Here is a 16,829-nt window from a genome sequence, read left to right as displayed (position 1 = left end):
CCTCCGTGCATTCAGATGTCAGGATGATAAAATCAAGACAGGAAATATCCCAAACCCCTGAATGCCCCCAGGCCCTCAGTTTTGACTCAAAACAAATGGCAATTAATAAGGAATATTGCACATTTAATGATGTTGGTTTTTTGAAAAAGAGTAGGTGATAGTAAAAGAAAACTATGATTGGTGTGTTGTGAGCATCATTACCAATGAACCTGGACAGCTTTTGTAGAATTCTCTTTGAATATTCCCTACCATTTTTCTTCCTGTTTTGTTACATCTAGAGCAGTGGTAGTCAACCTGGTCCCTACCGCCCACTAGTGGGCGTTCCAGCTTTCATGGTGGGTGGTAGGGGTTTTGTCCGATACTGAAGCACTTTCCTTTTTTTTTTTTTTTTTTTTTTTTTTTTTTTTTGTTCAAAAAGTTTTTATTGATCAAAAAAGGTATATACAAATACATATCAGGTATGGCAAATTTTCATTTTTCTTATCCTAGATAAGAATTTTACTCAAATTTTTTAACACATACAACAGCCATATGGCAAGCAGGTGACACGAAGTAGCTAAGTTTACAAATCTTACATACGCAATAAAGAAGGGTCAAGAATAAACAGAATATCATACAAAAGAGAATAAGGAAAACCAACACAATACCAAATATCTTTATCACTTCCTAGTTTTGGATCTCAGAACTCTGGGTTCAGCCTAACCCAACTCCAGGGCCACAACAGCGGCAGCCGCCACCGCCCCATGGTCTATAACCTCCCCTTCTTCAATTCCTGGGTCATCTGATTCCAGGAGGGCTTTGTGTTCCTCCACGTAGGCCGTAGCCTCCGCAATTGTACTAATTTTTTTCCTAATGCCCTCCCGGAAAATCATCAATCCCTCTGGCATCAGCCATCTGAAGCCCACTCCCTTCTGGTACAATTTGCTTGACAAAAAGTAATATTTCTTTCTCATTTCACGTACCTGTCTGGGAATCTGCCTCAGAATGGCTATCTCCCTGCCCCTGTAAGTCAATGCCCCACTCCTATGTTTTCTAAGAATTTCATCTCTCGTCTCTCTTCTCACAAATTTGACATGAACCTCTCTGGGAACTGCATGCGTGCGTGCATATTGTGAATTAACTCTATAAACTCGATCCAGATCCCAATTCATGAAATCAACACCTCTCCCAAGAAATTCTCCCAACAATTTAGTCACAACATCTCTCAAATCTTCTTGGTCCACTTCTTCCAAATTTTGAAACCTAAGGAAATAAGACATTTTATCCATCTGTAGTCCAAGCACAGCATTGCCTGTCGTCTCCTCTCTTTTCTGCACTGCCGCATCTCACCCTCAGACCTTCCACTTTCTGCTTGTTTTCTGCTGAGACTTGTTGAGTATCCTTTAAATCCTTTTGGATAGTCACAATTTCTGCTCTTATTTCCGTTTGGCCTCTTTGCAAATCATCCAGTTTCTTGTCCATATTGGATAACTTTTCCAGAATTCTCTCCATCTCTCCAGCAGTTGGTCTCTGACCTTTTGCCATTTGGAAAAAAAATTCAAAATCCTCAGGCAAGCACAGTATCCTTGTAATTTCCTCCGGATCCACCAGGGGGGCACTCACAGGAGCAACGAGTCCAGAGTACAGTTAGTCAACCAGGAAGCCGAAGGGAAGTGATGTCATCAAGATTCTCATAGTGAAGGCGGAAGCTGGACGCCACCACTGTTCCCCAGAGGGAGGGGGGGCCTCAAACCCTCCCTCCTAAATTTCTCCATCACCTCTTCTCTCCAGAGCTCCACAAAACCAGTAATCTTCTTATTTTAAGTTCTCCTCTCTCCAGAATGACTCGTGCTCCTTCCAGCCGCAGGGGAGAAAAACCCCCCCGCACTCCGGAGCACTCCACTCGCGTTTACCGATATCCCCTTCCCTTCTCCATTCCTCAATTCTTCTCCGTTCCCTGTTCACCACCAGGCTGCTGCAGTTATAAATCCAAAGCCCCGGTGTCACCGGGCACAGCGGCCCAGGCGACGACCAAAGTAATGGCCGTGGCCCGTGGCCTCCGAACCCCGCCGAGCCTAGGACGCGCCAGCATCGGTCCCCCCAGTCCTGTATGTCGGCTGGGAGACCCCTGGCGAGCCGTCCGTGCGGCAGGTGTCCTTTTCGGAACACCTGGCCCCTGGGGGCCTCGGCGGCGGCCGGATTCGGGCGCTGGGGGCAAGAGAAGCCTCCAGACGACCCGTTGCCCCTGGACACCGGAAGTCGTCTCTCGCACTTTCCTTTTTTTTAATTTAATTGACTTTTTAAAAAAATTTCATAGCATTATTTAAAAACCTCTTCATTAGGTTTTCATAAAAGTCCCCGTGACAATTTAAATTTCTGAAAATATACTATTTGTATTGCCCACACATAAGTTTAGTTCACGTTATGTAAGTAAAACTAAATGGCGCTATAGTGCGACCGCAAACAAAAGAGCCTCATCCCAGAATAGCTCACCCATCTCCCCCCACACCACCCAGCTGTAAAAGACAAGCAGAGCTGGTAGCTGGCACCCCCCCACCACCACCCCCAATCCACAATACTCCAGAGGCATGTGCAGATGATGATACATGGTGCATTACTGTGGAACTAGTGGGCGGTTAGAAAATTTTACACTAACAGAGATACAAAAGTGGGTGGTAGGTATAAAAAGGTTGACTACCCCGGATCTAGAGCATGGGTTTACAATTGTCCCCCAGAGTCAAATGGACCCCTCCAGTGCTTGAGCATGATGCTAACACAAGAAAGCTGCCCTTGAATCTTCACTCTAAAACTGTCAGAGACTATTATTAAATACATTGGGAAGAAGGACATTTTTATGGCTTGTGTTTAGACAACATGGCTGATCCAGTGAATTGCCATCCTTTTTGTCCAATGGGAAGCAGCCCTTTTTGATGGTGTCCTGGTCACCAACAAAGGAAACTGAGAAGTTGTAACTTCCCCTGTTGTTGTTGTTGTTTTTAAATTTCCAGAAAACAAAATGGGGGAACTATCTGCAGCTATCCCATCAGGGTCAGTGCTGAGGGACTATCTCTCTTTCTCTCTCCTTCCCTCCTTCTGCCTTGCCCCCTCTCTCACCCACAAACATAGGACCATGGGATTGGAAAAAGTAGAAGAGAGGATAAAATAAAGGTCCCCATTTCCACTTTACATATGACTGAAGGAAGTGGGTTTAACTCCCTCAGATTAGGTTATGGTATGTTATTAACATCAATAGAAGAGAATATTCATAGCTGTGGAGTCTTTGATGCTCTCTGAGCTACATTGTTTATTTGCAGACGTGTCATTCCCCAATTAGGTAACATATAATGATTCTCATGATGATAATCTGATCGCGTTACCTAGTTGGCTAATGAAACGTCTACAAGGAAACAGCCCAGCTCAGAGAGCACTAAGCACTCCACATAGCACCAAACATGACCCAGTTAAATGTAGTGTTTGAACAGGATTGTATTTAATTATTTCCATTTAAATTAAAATCAGATCAAATTTAGTTCATGATGATGGAACAAACATGTTTCCGACTGCAGCTCTTAGCTTAACCTAGAGACTGGAGAGAAAAATAAGATTTTCCCTTGATATTCTTTAATATAGAGTAAGCAAAGTGTTGTCATCTTGTCTATAAGGTCAAGGTAAAGGTTCCCCTGACACATACGTGCTAGTCGTTGCCGAATCTAGGGGGCGGTGCTCATCTCCGTTTCAAAGCCGAAGAGCCAGCGCTGTCCGAAGACGTCTCCGTGGTCATGTGGCCGGCATGACTTAACGCCAAAGGCGCACGGAACGCTGTTACCTTCCCACCAAAGATGGTGTGTTCGGTGGTCCCTATTTTCTCTACTTGCATTTTTACGTGCTTTCAAAACTGCTAGGTTGGCAGAAGCTGGGACAAGTGACGGGAGCTCACCCCGTTACACGGCAGCACTAGGGATTCGAACCGCTGAGCTGCCGACCTTTCGATCGACAAGCTCAACGTCCTAGCCCCTGAGCCACTGCATCCCATCATCTTGTCTATACTGAATTAGCATTCCCATATCTTGTCTATATTATTAGAATTCCCATAATTTCTTTCCATTGGCCATGTTGATGGGGGCTACCAGGGAATGAGAACATAAAACTAGTCCTACTTTGACTGTAACAATAACAAAATTAGTAATAGGTAAGCATTTTTGGAGTGGATACTTAAAGCAGGACGCTGTCACCCCAGGCCCAAAACTCTGCTAACCACCTGGCTACAATGGCAACACGTGTTCCAAAAGACAATTGCACTAGATCAGGGGTGTCAAATTCAATTTCATTAAGGGCCGCATCAGGTTTGTGTTTGACCTCGGGGGGCCGGGATGGGCATGGCCAGGGTGGGCATGACCAGTTCAATGTCACTCCTGTCCAGGATGCCTGTGGGGGCCCGAGTGCTCTGCCAGTGAAAACGGGCTCCCGAGCTCCGTTTTTGGCTGCCATGGCCTCCTGCAACCCTCTTCCAGTGAAAACGAAGCTCCATTTTCACTGGCAGAGAGTTGCAGGAGGCCGTGGCAGCTGAAAATGGAGCTCGGGAGCCCGTTTTCTCTGGCAGAAGCACTGTGAGCTGCTCCTTCAGTTTCCAGGGTGACCCTGTGGGCCAGATCTAAGTATCTAGTGGGCTGAATCCGGCCCTCGGCCCTCGAGTTTGACACCCCTGCACTGGATTATTTCAATATAGAATGAGCTGACATTTGTGTTTCTTCAGATACTCATTTCTTTGACTGGGCAGCCTTTGCCCTACTGCCACTTACATCATTATTTCTGAAATACAGTAATTTCCCTTCTCTTTTCTTGCCTGGTATCATCCCCAACACAAAGTTTAAGGGAACCAGTGTAAGAGATGAAAGCCATTTAGTCCTTCAGCACTAACTTTCCATTTAAATTCTATCTGTATTCCATTGCACCTCCCAACCAAACATTTCTCCTGTCAATCAATAACTATTAACAATCAGTAGGGTTCCCCCAACCCCCCACCCCTCTTCTCTTTCTATGGAAGTTATCCAAGGGAAGATGGCTGTGGACAACGAGGGAAGTAAGCAAGCACACCGTTTCTCTTAGGCTCCTACATCTCTTCTGATTAGCATGTGGGTAACCTAAATTAGGGACACGGTGGCTCAGGGGCTGGGACATTGAGCTTGTCGATCGAAAGGTCAGCAGCTCAGCGGTTTGAATCCCTAGTGCTGCCATGTAATGGGATGAGCTCCCGTTACTTGTCCCAGCTTCTGCCAACCTAGCAGTTTCGAAAGCATGTAAAAATGCAAGTAGAAAAAATAGGGACCACCTTTGGTGGGAAGGTAAAACAGCATTCCGTGGACCTTTGGCATTGAGTCATGCTGGCCACATGACCACAGAGATGTCTTCGGACAGTGCTAGCTCTTCGGCTTTGCAACGGAGATGAGCACCATCCCCTGGAGTTGGCAACAACTACCACGTATGTCTAGAGGAATCTTTACCTTTACCTTAACCTAGCAATCTATAAATTCATTAAGGAGAGGCTTGAAGAGCTCCAACAATGGCACACCTGAAAGTGTTGTTGTTGTTGTTGTTGTTGTTGTTGTTGTTGTTTTAATAGCACCTAATGCTCTGTAAATGCTTTACAGTTCTGCAAGAGGGGCTAGGAACACTCCGTTGTTGTCGTCTTCTTTTTCTTGATAGAATAGAAGGAAGGGAGGAGAGGTGATAAGGCAAGTGATTAGCATTTGTAAAACCTGACTGTCATTTGTCTTGCATTGAGAGCTGAGATGGGGGAAGGTTTTCAAAAAGCCAGAAGTGCTCAGAAAGAGGGGAATTTACATCCGAGACATTATTCATGGTTGGGTGCTTGATTTAGCTGACTTGTTCCTTTCGTGACCTCCCTCAGACTTCTTAAATGCATTCTTCCATTGCAAATTGATATTCTTTGCATGCATGTATTGGATGGTTTTTGTAAAAAGAAAACCTCAGGGCTTTCTATAAAAAAAACCTGTTCGCCTTTTTTTTTTGGTGTCTTTTCCCCTCCTTTAAATTGTCTTTGGCACCTCCCAATGCTTTGAATCACCCCCTTTTCTTTCCTTGTAAATGCCTTTAGCTGCTTTTCTAAGATGCCCAAACTGTGAAGCTGCTCCCGGTTCTTTGGGAACTGCCAAGACATTGATCCTTCTCCTTTAGGATTATCAGGAATGGGCAAAATGGAGAGAGGGATTAGCCAGGACACGGTCTCAGAATTCCTGAGTTCCCATGGGAAAGGAGGTAAAGCCAAGGGGTCACAAAAATGAAGGCCTGGCTCAATTCTCAGCATTTCTTGATAGCACTGGAAAAGGCTATAGCCTGGATTGGACTGTATTGGGACTAGAGCTCTGGAAGAATTCTGGAGTTGTCCTTCCAGCACATCTGGAAGACTTTTGGTGGAGGTTGACTACATTGAGGAAATCCATACAGGTCAGCCATGACCCAGTGGTTGGATTTGATATAAAGGAGTTTTTAATGTTCCTATAAAAAAAAAAAAAGGCTCCCTCTCTCCTTTATTCCCCCACCCCCAACCCATTCCTCAGGGTTTTTTTAACCTGGTTAGCCTTTAAATGCAAACATTGCTAAAATGCTGCCGCTCTAACTGACCCATTTTTTTCACCTCTTTTTTGTCTATAGTCCCACCTCAGTTAGTCACCCGTCCACGGGACCAGATTGTGACCCAAGGCCGCACTGTGACCTTCCAGTGTGAGACCAAAGGAAACCCACCACCAGCTGTGTTCTGGCAGAAGGAAGGGAGTCAGGTAAGTTCATGGGTACAAAAGCTATGAGGGCGTCTGCATGTAGCTGGTATTTTGACCCTATTCTTACATCATATTCCACAGGATCGTGGAGGGGAGCGCCCGGAGTTGTGCAAGCTTCAAAATGAAGTTAATTGACCCAACTGGGGTTTTTTTTTGGGGGGGGAGTAAATTAAATCACCCAGTTAACTAATTCTGCTTCCAGGATAGTTGCAAACTATCTGAAGGTTAAACGTCCCTTCTAATACCTGTGATCAAGTTGACATTCTAGAAAGGGCTTATGAAAATGGACCTCTGTAGACAATTGATTCCTGTGGTTTTTCAGTTTTAATCCCCCTGTGATTACATGGGGTGCAATAAAGGTTCATATAATCTTCTAACCTTATCTGTGGGGGTGCTGCTCCTGAGTACGTACAACTGGATGAAAAAACAAAAACCAGAAAATAGAGTGGGAAATAACATTCTGGCAGTTGCTCTTACGCCAGCTGGGATGACTAAAACTGTGGCCACCACTTAGCCACCCAGAACCTCTTGGTTGTAAGGCTTATTAGATTTATTCCTCACATTTCTCCCTGTGGCTCAAGTTAGCAATCAATTCTCTCAGTTCACAATTCCTCTATTGGGAAGATTGGACTGATAAATAACGACTAGCCTAAAGTTATCCAATGAACTTCCATGGCCAGCAATAGACTTTTGTACAGAATTAAGACATAGTACAGTGCGAAAAGTACTAGAGTCGGTTCGTGGCTAAATTTCATATTTTCCCCAATCTCATGCTGTGAACAGAGATGGAGTGTCAGAGAGAGAAAGAGAGGATGTTAAAGTGTTAGGAATTCCTGCAGGGTTGCAAACTGATCAGATTTCGTCTCTCACTCTACTATTGGCCAGCATCAGTGCATGAGAGGAGGTTCCTGACGAAGACGTCCTTGAGCAAAAAATGATTTCTTGTCTTGATTCTAAAGTCAGCAGTGATTTCCCATCATGGGAAGAGCTTGGGCAGCATTAGCTGGTTGCATCTTTATGGAAATGCAGACATTGAAGATTGTATTTACATGCTCTATGGCAGCCATCCCCAACCTTTCCAGCTTGGTGGCCCTGCACCGGGAGGGGGGGCATGTGAGTGGCGGGTGCATGTGCACATACACAGCTCTATTTGTGCAAGCAGCAGGTGCAGGGGTGCCCTCCACTCGCACAAATGGAGCTTCGTATCTGAGCAGAGAGTGCTTGTGCATGAGGGCACTTCGGCGGAGGGTGCTTGTACTCGTGCTCGAAGCTCCGCTTGCACGAGCGAAGGACATTTATGCTTGCACACGAAGCTCCATTCGCGTGAATGAAGCTTCACGCACAGGTGCCTTCTATTTACACAAGTGGAACTTCACATATGCGTGTGTTGTGTCTTGCCCGCCCTCAGAGCAGCCGGGGCCTTCTTACCTGCTCCCGCACACTGAGGAATGTATGCCTCCCGGTCCCAGTCCTGGCTCCATGCCCACACAAACTGCAGAAGGAGAATCTCCCTGCCCCAGCCCTGACTCCATGCCCAGGCAAACGGAGCAGCTAGACCCCTCCCCCTCCTCCACAGCAGGTGAGCCTGAGGAGGGTTTACTCCCAAGAACAGCTGATTGGTGTGACCCTCGCATCAGAAGATTGGAGAGGCGGAGGCTACAGAGGGAAGGGAGGGGCAGGCCTTAATGAGTGCTGAGTCATGGTGCCACACCCCATGGCCTATATAAAGGAGCTACTTTCTGGCAGTCTCTGAGTCAGGCAAAAAGTCAAACTTATCTTGCTGAAGTCACTTACTGGTCTCCTGCCTGCTCTGAGGACTTTGCTAGGACTTTGGGCAGAGCTGCAGAGGCACGCCTGATTCGGATTTCCCGGACCCAGCCGTCAGCGGAGGAGTGGGACACGACAGCGTGCTTGCCCATCTCTCCCATTGCCTGGTTTCGAACAGGCTCCTGCTGGGGGGTTGGGAACCCTTGACCTATGGATTATAGAAGTGTTTTGTAGGCTGAAAAAAAGGGAATTCTCACAGGAAAAGTACCTACTCTAGGTTATAGGATCTATGTGTCTAGACCAGGGGTCCCCAACCATGGCAACTTTAAGCCTGGAGGACTTCAACTCCCAGAATTCTGGAAGTTGAAGTCCTCCAGGCTTAAAGTTGCCAAGGTTGGAGACCCCTGGTCTAGACGGGGTGACAAACTGGCAGCCCATGAGCCAGATGCGTCATGCACAGGCCATGCACACCCCAGTTCCAGGAAGGGAAAAAACTTAGTGAAATGTCACATGACGGCAATGTGACACTGCAAGTTTAATCCCCATGGTCTAGAATCTCAACTTTCACTAGTTTAAAACAGAGGAAGATGGGGTGGTTTGGGCCAAAACCATTTAAGGTAAAGGTAAAGGTTCCCCTCGCACATATGTGCTAGTCATTGCCGACTCTAGGTGACAGTGCTTATCTCCGTTTCAAAGCCGAAGAGCCAGCGCTGTCCGAAGACGTCTCCATGGTCATGTGGCCGGCATGACTCAATGCCAGAGGGGCACGGAACGCTGTTACCTTCCCACCAAAGGTGGTCCCTATTTTTTCTACTTGCATTTTTGCATGCTTTCGAAACTGCTAGGTTGGCAGAAGCTGGGACAAGTAACGGGAGCTCACCCCGTTACACGGCAGCACTAGGAATTCGAATCGCTGAGCTGCTGACCTTTCGATCAACAAGCTCAATGTCCTAGTCCCTGAGCCACTGCGTCTCCTCAAAACCATTTACCTCCAGTATACCTTGAGCCATATTCTGGGATATCCTATAAAATAAGTTATAGAAACCAGCCTTTACCCCAGACCAGATTAGGCAATACATTACATCACAGTTGTATTTAACATGTATAGTTTGTCCCAAGTGACATCTGCAGTGGATGCTTGTAATTGTACTTGCTGTATTAAAACATTGGGAATCTCAAACCCATGTCAATAGACCATGTCGCAACCAGCTGTCTTCTAGTCTACAATCTTTTACTTATTCTTTTTTAAAAAGGATTTGAATGTTTTTCTTTTGACATCCAGATTGTTGACAATAATAGTTCAGAGATGTAAACAGCACTGTCTTATGCAGGTGCGTTCTTGGTGAATTTGCTTACCAATTAGCAGATCATCAAGCTATGTACTATATTAGAATAGAATAGAATAGAATAGAATAGAATAGAATAGAATAGAATAGAATAGAATAGAATAGAATAGAATTTTTTATTGGCCAAGTGTGATTGGACACACAAGGAATTTGTCTTGGTGCATATGCTCTCAGTGTACATAAAAGAAAAGATACGTTCACCAAGGTACAACATTTACAACACAAATGATTATCATTATATCAATATAAATCATAAAGATTGCCAGCAACAAAGTTACAGTCATACAGTCATAAGTGGAAAGAGATTGGTGATGGGAACGATGAGAAGATTAATAGTAGTGCAGATTTAGTAAATAGTTTGACAGTGTTGAGGGAATTATTTGTTTAGCAGAGTGATGACCTTCGGGGAAAAACTGTTCTTGTGTCTAGTTGTTCTGGTGTGCAGTGCTCTATAGTGTCGTTTTGAGGGTAGGAGTTGAAACAGTTTATGTCCTGGATATGAGGGATCTGTAAATATTTTCATGGCCCTCTTCTTGATTCGTGCAGTATACAGGTCCTCAATGGAAGGCAGGTTGGTAGCAATTATTTTTTCTGCAGTTCTAATTATCTTCTGAAGTCTGTGTCTTTCTTGTTGGGTTGCAGAACCGAACCAGACAGTTATAGAGTGCAAATGACAGACTCAATAATTCCTCTGTTAGAAAACAAGGCAAAGGGCAGGGATAGCTCAGGCAATAGATAAGCCTGTTATTAGAACACAAAGCCTGCAATTACTGCAGGTTCGAGCCCGGCCCAAGGTTGACTCAGCCTTCCACCCTTTATAAGGTAGGTAAAATGAGGACCCAGATTGTTGGGGGGGCAATAAATTGACTTTGTAAAAAATATACAAATAGAATGAGACTATTGCCTTATATATTGTAAGCCGCCCTGAGTCTTCGGAGAAGGGCGGTGTATAAATGTAAACAAAAAAAATAAATGATAATTTGTTTTTTCAAAATATAGATTATTTAGCCATAGGAGTTTACAGGACATCATAATAGCTATGCAGCCTTTTTAGTTTGGTAAAAAGGTGGTATCACAATTTTCTTATTTCAGTGACTTTTGCATGGATTGATACCTCCCAGATTTTAAGTAAATATTTGAGATGCTTAATAACTCCTAGAATGGTGGTGTTTCTTCTGTTGAGCTGCCAACAGGAGCTAAGATTTTGCCTTACAACCAAAGCTGCTCGTGTCATCCAGATGTATGGGATGAGATACCTCTTGGGAGAACCAGTCTCTTGGAATGAACAATTGGAGTTTCTAAGATGCCTTTAAATAGCACTGAGCTATTACTGTGTCAATTACTTGCATCCTAAGAGGATCAGCGATAGAAAGGAAGGGGGGAAGGTGACGTGCCAGAGGGGAGTGAAGCATTTGCTTAGAGCAAGGGCTGAACTTCATTCAGAGAAGCAGATGTCAAATTCACAGAATCATAGCATTTTAGCATGCAGGAGATTTCGTCGCGGGGCTTGGAGCAGAGATGGGTTTCAGTAGGTCCTGACCAGTTCTGGAGAACCGGTAGCGGAAATTTTGAGTAGTTCAGAGAACCAGTTGTAAAAATTCTGACTGGCCCCGCCCCCATCTATTCTCTGCCTCCCGAGTCCCAGCTGATTGGGAGGAAATGGGGATTTTGCAGTAACCTTCCCCTGGATTGGGGAAGGAATGGAGATTTTACAAGTATCCTTTCCCTGGAGTGGGGTGGGAATGGAGATTTTACAGTACCCTTCCCCTGCCACGCCCACCAAGCCACACTGACCAAACCATGCCATGCCCACCAAGGCACGCCCACAGAACCAATAGTACAAAATTTTGAAACCCATCACTGGCTTGGAGAACATTTGATGAATTCAGAGTTAGAATCCCTGACAGAAAACTGATCACATGGACTCTTTTTCTGCCCCATGCAAAGAATGGGTGAGGCTTAGCTCTTCTCTAAGTAATGGGAGCAGACACAGTTGGGGAGCCTCACTGTTTATTATTTAGCATATGATCAGAACATGACAGAAGAGAAGCAAACTTATACGCACAATCTACGTCAGAGGTCTTCAAGCTATGCTGGCTGGAGAATTCTGGGAGTTGAAGTCAACAAGTCTTAAAGCTGCCAAGTTTGAAGACCTCTGATCTACGTAATTATATTCAAAAATCTCTAATGGCTCATAACTGGATGTCCAATTCAGCTCTCCAGGCAATCGTCTCTGGGGTTGCTTCATGCAGACCTTCTAGGGCAGGGATCTCCAACCTTGGCAACTTTAAGACTTGTGGACTTCAACTCCCAGAGTTCCTCAGCCAGCAAAGGATTCTGGGAGTTGAAATCCACAAGTCTTAAAGTTGCCAAGGTTGGAGACCCCTGTTCTAGGGAACCAGAGAACGCACATCATGAGCAATCTTGCACAATATGTTTAATAGTTCACATATTAGCACCACAGTCATAATAAGGGCAATCTTTCCATCTTTCCCGTCGATACAGGGCAGAGGCACTTTTTCCAGCATCACACCTAATTCTCTTCAATTTCATCCAGACAGAGCAAGGCAGGTCAAAACCAGGTGGTTTGGTAGAGGGATCATTAATGGAAAGCCTCTGAAGGCAGGGCATTTGTCTGGAAAATTGTCTAACTTGGCATGTTTAGGACTGTTTGCTCTGTGTAGGCCACAGTGTGAGTGGAGGAGAATAATAAAGGCTGTGCCGCATGCCTAAGCATTGTAGAGCACTTGAGACATATTAGGGAGCCATGATTCCCTACCTCAGGGAATGAGGCATAGTGAGTCTTAACCTCAAGAACTCTTGTCTCAGTCTTTATGTCTCCAAAGAAGTTGTAAAACGTTTCCCTTCCAGTTTGAAACAATCCACACCTCCTTATAGCTTCCATTCTCAAGAAACTGATCCGTTAAATGAGAGGCAAAGTGAAGATCATCCCATAGTTTTAGATTTGTTCTAAAACTACCTTTGAAACACGATACAGTCTATGGTTTGTATGTCTGTATGTCTATGATTTATTTAAAAGTGATAATTCTGGTTTATTCCAGAGTGGGAAAAATGTTGTAGGAATTCAATTTTCAGCAGCCTCCTAGAATTCCCAAATAAGAACAGGTCTCAGACAGGGATGTCCATTGTCAAAAACCAGTTAAAATGCAATTTCTTCACTACTTCTTGAGATGGTCTTCTCATTTCTTGTGGGTCCCATAATGGTCTCAGTAGAAGGTAGATTAGCATATGAATGACGTTAATAGAAAGTTATATTGGAATGCTGTGATAGTTCCATGCCCTCATATGGTATCTTCCTCTTTCTGCTCCTTTGTACAGGTTCTTCTTTTTCCCAGCCAGCCCCCTCAAGCTACTGGCCGCTTTTCTGTAGCTCCAAGTGGCGAGATGACAATTATGGATGTGCAGACCTCAGATTCAGGCTACTACATGTGCCAGGCCATTAGCGTGGCAGGAAGCATCCTTGCCAAAGCTCTCCTGGAAGTGGAAGATGGTAAGTGCCTTAAGAATGTGAAGTTGTGTTGCTTTCTTTTCTATCAAAAGGGAGCGACGATGTACATATTGTTCCAGTCCCAGAGAAGCCACAGAAAAGGTCCTCATAACAGAAGTGGGGAGGGCAGGCAATTCTTAGAAATTTCGGTATACTCCATATTAAGGATAGAAGGAGCAATCTCAAGGAACCTTGGTTAGATGCTTCCCCAAAGTCTCTTGCTAAAGTTTGGTGGCCCTGTCCACACAGTAAGCTCAGCAGGTGATCAATGTATGAGCATCCCAACTCAATGAATTCCAGCAACTAATCACAAACTTTTAGCACCTTCAGAGGTGTTTGGGACTAAATTTACTTTCTCTGGTCAACCATATTTCACAAACTGTTTACTAAAGCTGGGAGCATCGATTTTCCCTTCCTGCTTGTAAAATAGGAACCATAGGAGAAAGTGGCAGAACCTGGGGGTGGAGTTAAAAAGGGATCCGCCTAGAATCCTTCTACAGCCACAAGCAGATTAATCCAACCTCAACCTCAACCCCCTTCTTGAATTCTGTCGACCCTTATCTAACTTCAAGCAGGTACAGTTAGTTGAGATGATTTCTGTGCATAGGCTATTTAGCAATAAATTGGTTTAATTAGACTTTCAAGTGTGGATCTGGTCTTTGGCATCTGACAGCAACGATGAAGTTGTGAAAATGGGAATTCTTTGGGTATTCTGTCCCTGGTCTCCTTCTGTCCCTATACCCCCTTCATAGGAGTGGATGGGTAAAGAGGAAGGGAAATTCTTCCTAGATTGCCCTTTGCAACAGCTGGCAGGAGTCAGAGAACAGCTGCTTTCCAAACTAAGTGGCTTGCAATCAGGCACTATTGGTGTATGGGGATAAATCCCTTACCCAGAGGAGCAGAAGATTTAGTCAACCACATCTACCAAACACAAGTAATTTAGCAATGCTTTGATCCCACTTCTTTTAACTTTCAGCAGGCAGGAAAAGAGTTCCTCCCACCCACCCACCATGCTAATGAGTTTTGTGCATGTGCGTGTGAGATCAGGAGAGGGGCTGATGGATGAACCACAAATATCACAGATACTTTGTAAATGATCCCCTCAAATGACAAATAGGAAACTGATGCCCTCCAGATGTTTTCAATTTATTTCCCACCAGGGCCAAGAGCATCGTGTGTAATTTCAACCATGTCTGAAGAACTCCAGGTCAGGAAGAAACTAGACGGTGGGCATTTTCTGTTGGGAAAAAAAAGCCAGCAGATCTTTCTCTGGTCTTGCAGCTTCTTCCTGGTGGCATTTCATTTTCATGGGCAGCAGGGAATTGTTAATGTTTTCTCCCCAAACCCCAGAAGGATTTTTCTTCCGCCTCCCTCCTTCGCCTTTCTGCAGTTAATTTTATACGGGGAGAGTTTCCTTGGCAATGTTCAGATGCCAGAAAAAACAAGCTGGTCTGGATCAGAGAACCTCTCACTTTTATTGCTAGAAATAAAACTACCGGAAAGAAAGAAAGAAAGAAAGAAAGAAGGGGAGGGGGAGGAGAGAGATAAGAGCTGAATAGGCAGGTTTCTTTCTCTCACTGCTGTCTCTGAAAATTGCTGGGTATATATATATATATTTCAGAACTGCTCTCATAACCCTATTTCAGCTGCCCACCTTCCAAGCAGGTTGCACATTGTCAAAGCCAAAGGAGCCACTAATAAAATGTCAAATTATAAGTCTTCTTCAGTAGAGGAGGAAGAAAGGCACCTCCATAGTTATGTTTACAAGTAGCACCAGGTCTAAATAACAGTCTAAATCAGTGTTTCTCACCTTTAGTGATTTAAAGAGGTGTGGACTTCAACTCCCAGAATTCCCCAGCCAGCAGAATATTTTTAAAAACACATTGAGACTCTAGAAAGAGTGCAGAGAAGTGCAACAAAGATGCTTAGGAGACTGGGGGCTTAAACATATGAAGAACGGTTGCAGGAATTGGGTATGTTTAGTCTAACGAAGAGAAGGACAAGTAGTGTTCCAATATTAGAGGTGCTGATACAAAGAAGAGGGAGACAGCCTGTTCTCCAAAGCATGAGAAGGCAGGACAAGGAGCAATGGATAGAAACTAATCAAGGAGAGAACCACCTAGAATTAAGGAGAACTTTCCTGACAGAACAATTAACCAATGGAATAGCTTGCCTCCAGAAGTTGTAGGTTCTCCATCACTGGAGGTTTTTAAGAAGACATTGGAGAGCCATTTGTCTGAAATGGTATAAGGTTTCCTACTTGAGTCCTTGTGGATTGGACTAGAAGACCTCCAACATCCCTTCCAACTCTGTTATTCTGTTAGCTTAAAGTCACTAAGTGTCAAATGCAAATAACTAAGAATATTTGTGGAGTTCAAAGCGCAGAGGAGTTTATTATTGTTACCTATACACAAGAATCCAGTCAGGTAACGTCAAAGCTAAATTGGTGCTTGATAAGGGTCAACAGAATTCGGGTGAGTGAGGGATGAGGCTGAACTTTGGTCTTCTCCTGTGGCAATGTAATGACTCCAAACTGATGACATGTTTAGCTCCACCTTCCAGCTCAGCTTGCTCTACTCCTACAGTAAAGTTCAGAAACACTGATCTGAATCATATGAAGGCTATGCAACAAAGCTTCAAGATATCATTAGATTCCATCTAGTCCCCATTCCCAGCCATTGTCAATCTAGAGAATTCCAGAAGCTTACAATGCTGTTTCTAGAACATGTAGCTCTGGTTTTTGCAGGAGGATGTTAGGCACTATATCATGGCCCAAAGACTCTGTTTGCTCCAGCTGATACCCATTTTATCCATTCCAGCTGCAAACAAGCTTGGCTGAGTTATTACCTTGCAGAACTAATGATCTGGAAATCAAAGGTTTTGCACTCACTTTCTTCTCTAGGGCTTTCCTCTCTATACCAATTCTTTATCCTGATTAGAGGCCTCCTCTGTATCCCCCCCCACTTTGTTTTAAATGGCAACACCTGACCCATTGGTGGCGGACAATTGGAAGAGATTAAGAAGACAAAGGAGTTTATAACCTGAAATCCTCATTTAGTTGCAGAATCACCAGCTGGGTTTCTAAGGCAACACAAAGAGGCATATTCTTCCTAAACTGCTCTAGCACACTAGGCAGGAGATGGGGCTCTTTTGTGTCACTTGTTTTAAAAAAATTACATGAAGCAATACTTTCTTTAAAAAAGAGAGAGAGAGAGAGAGAGTTGAGTGCCCAGAGTCTGCTAGGGAGGCATTAGCGAGTCAGCTGAGCCAAACAACCAATTGGCTCCTGTACCCTTCTCTATCCCTAGCATGTGGAGCTCAGAATCTGCAACCGTCTTGTTGATTGCACCCACGCGTGTCACCGAAGACAACAAGCAGTTTCTCTCCTGCATGGGAGAGTTGGCAGGGCAGCTGGGGTGGAGGGGTGGAGGG

The 16,829-nt window shown here is 44.5% G+C and overlaps 1 protein-coding gene across 1 annotated transcript in view; it reads left to right on the top strand.

Moving 5' to 3' along the window:
• Positions 1 to 16,829, top strand: part of ROBO3 (roundabout guidance receptor 3) — a 226,396-nt gene that overhangs the window by 151,438 nt on the left and 58,129 nt on the right. Inside the window, exons 7-8 of the mRNA XM_058194558.1 lie at positions 6,652 to 6,776; positions 13,229 to 13,400. Coding sequence (XP_058050541.1) covers positions 6,652 to 6,776; positions 13,229 to 13,400 — 297 coding nt within the window. The remainder of the gene's footprint in view (positions 1 to 6,651; positions 6,777 to 13,228; positions 13,401 to 16,829) is intronic.

This window comes from Ahaetulla prasina, chromosome 9 (genome assembly GCF_028640845.1).
Source record: "Ahaetulla prasina isolate Xishuangbanna chromosome 9, ASM2864084v1, whole genome shotgun sequence".
In the NCBI taxonomy this organism is placed as follows: domain Eukaryota; kingdom Metazoa; phylum Chordata; class Lepidosauria; order Squamata; family Colubridae; genus Ahaetulla; species Ahaetulla prasina.
This window is presented reverse-complemented; position numbering and strand designations above follow the sequence as displayed.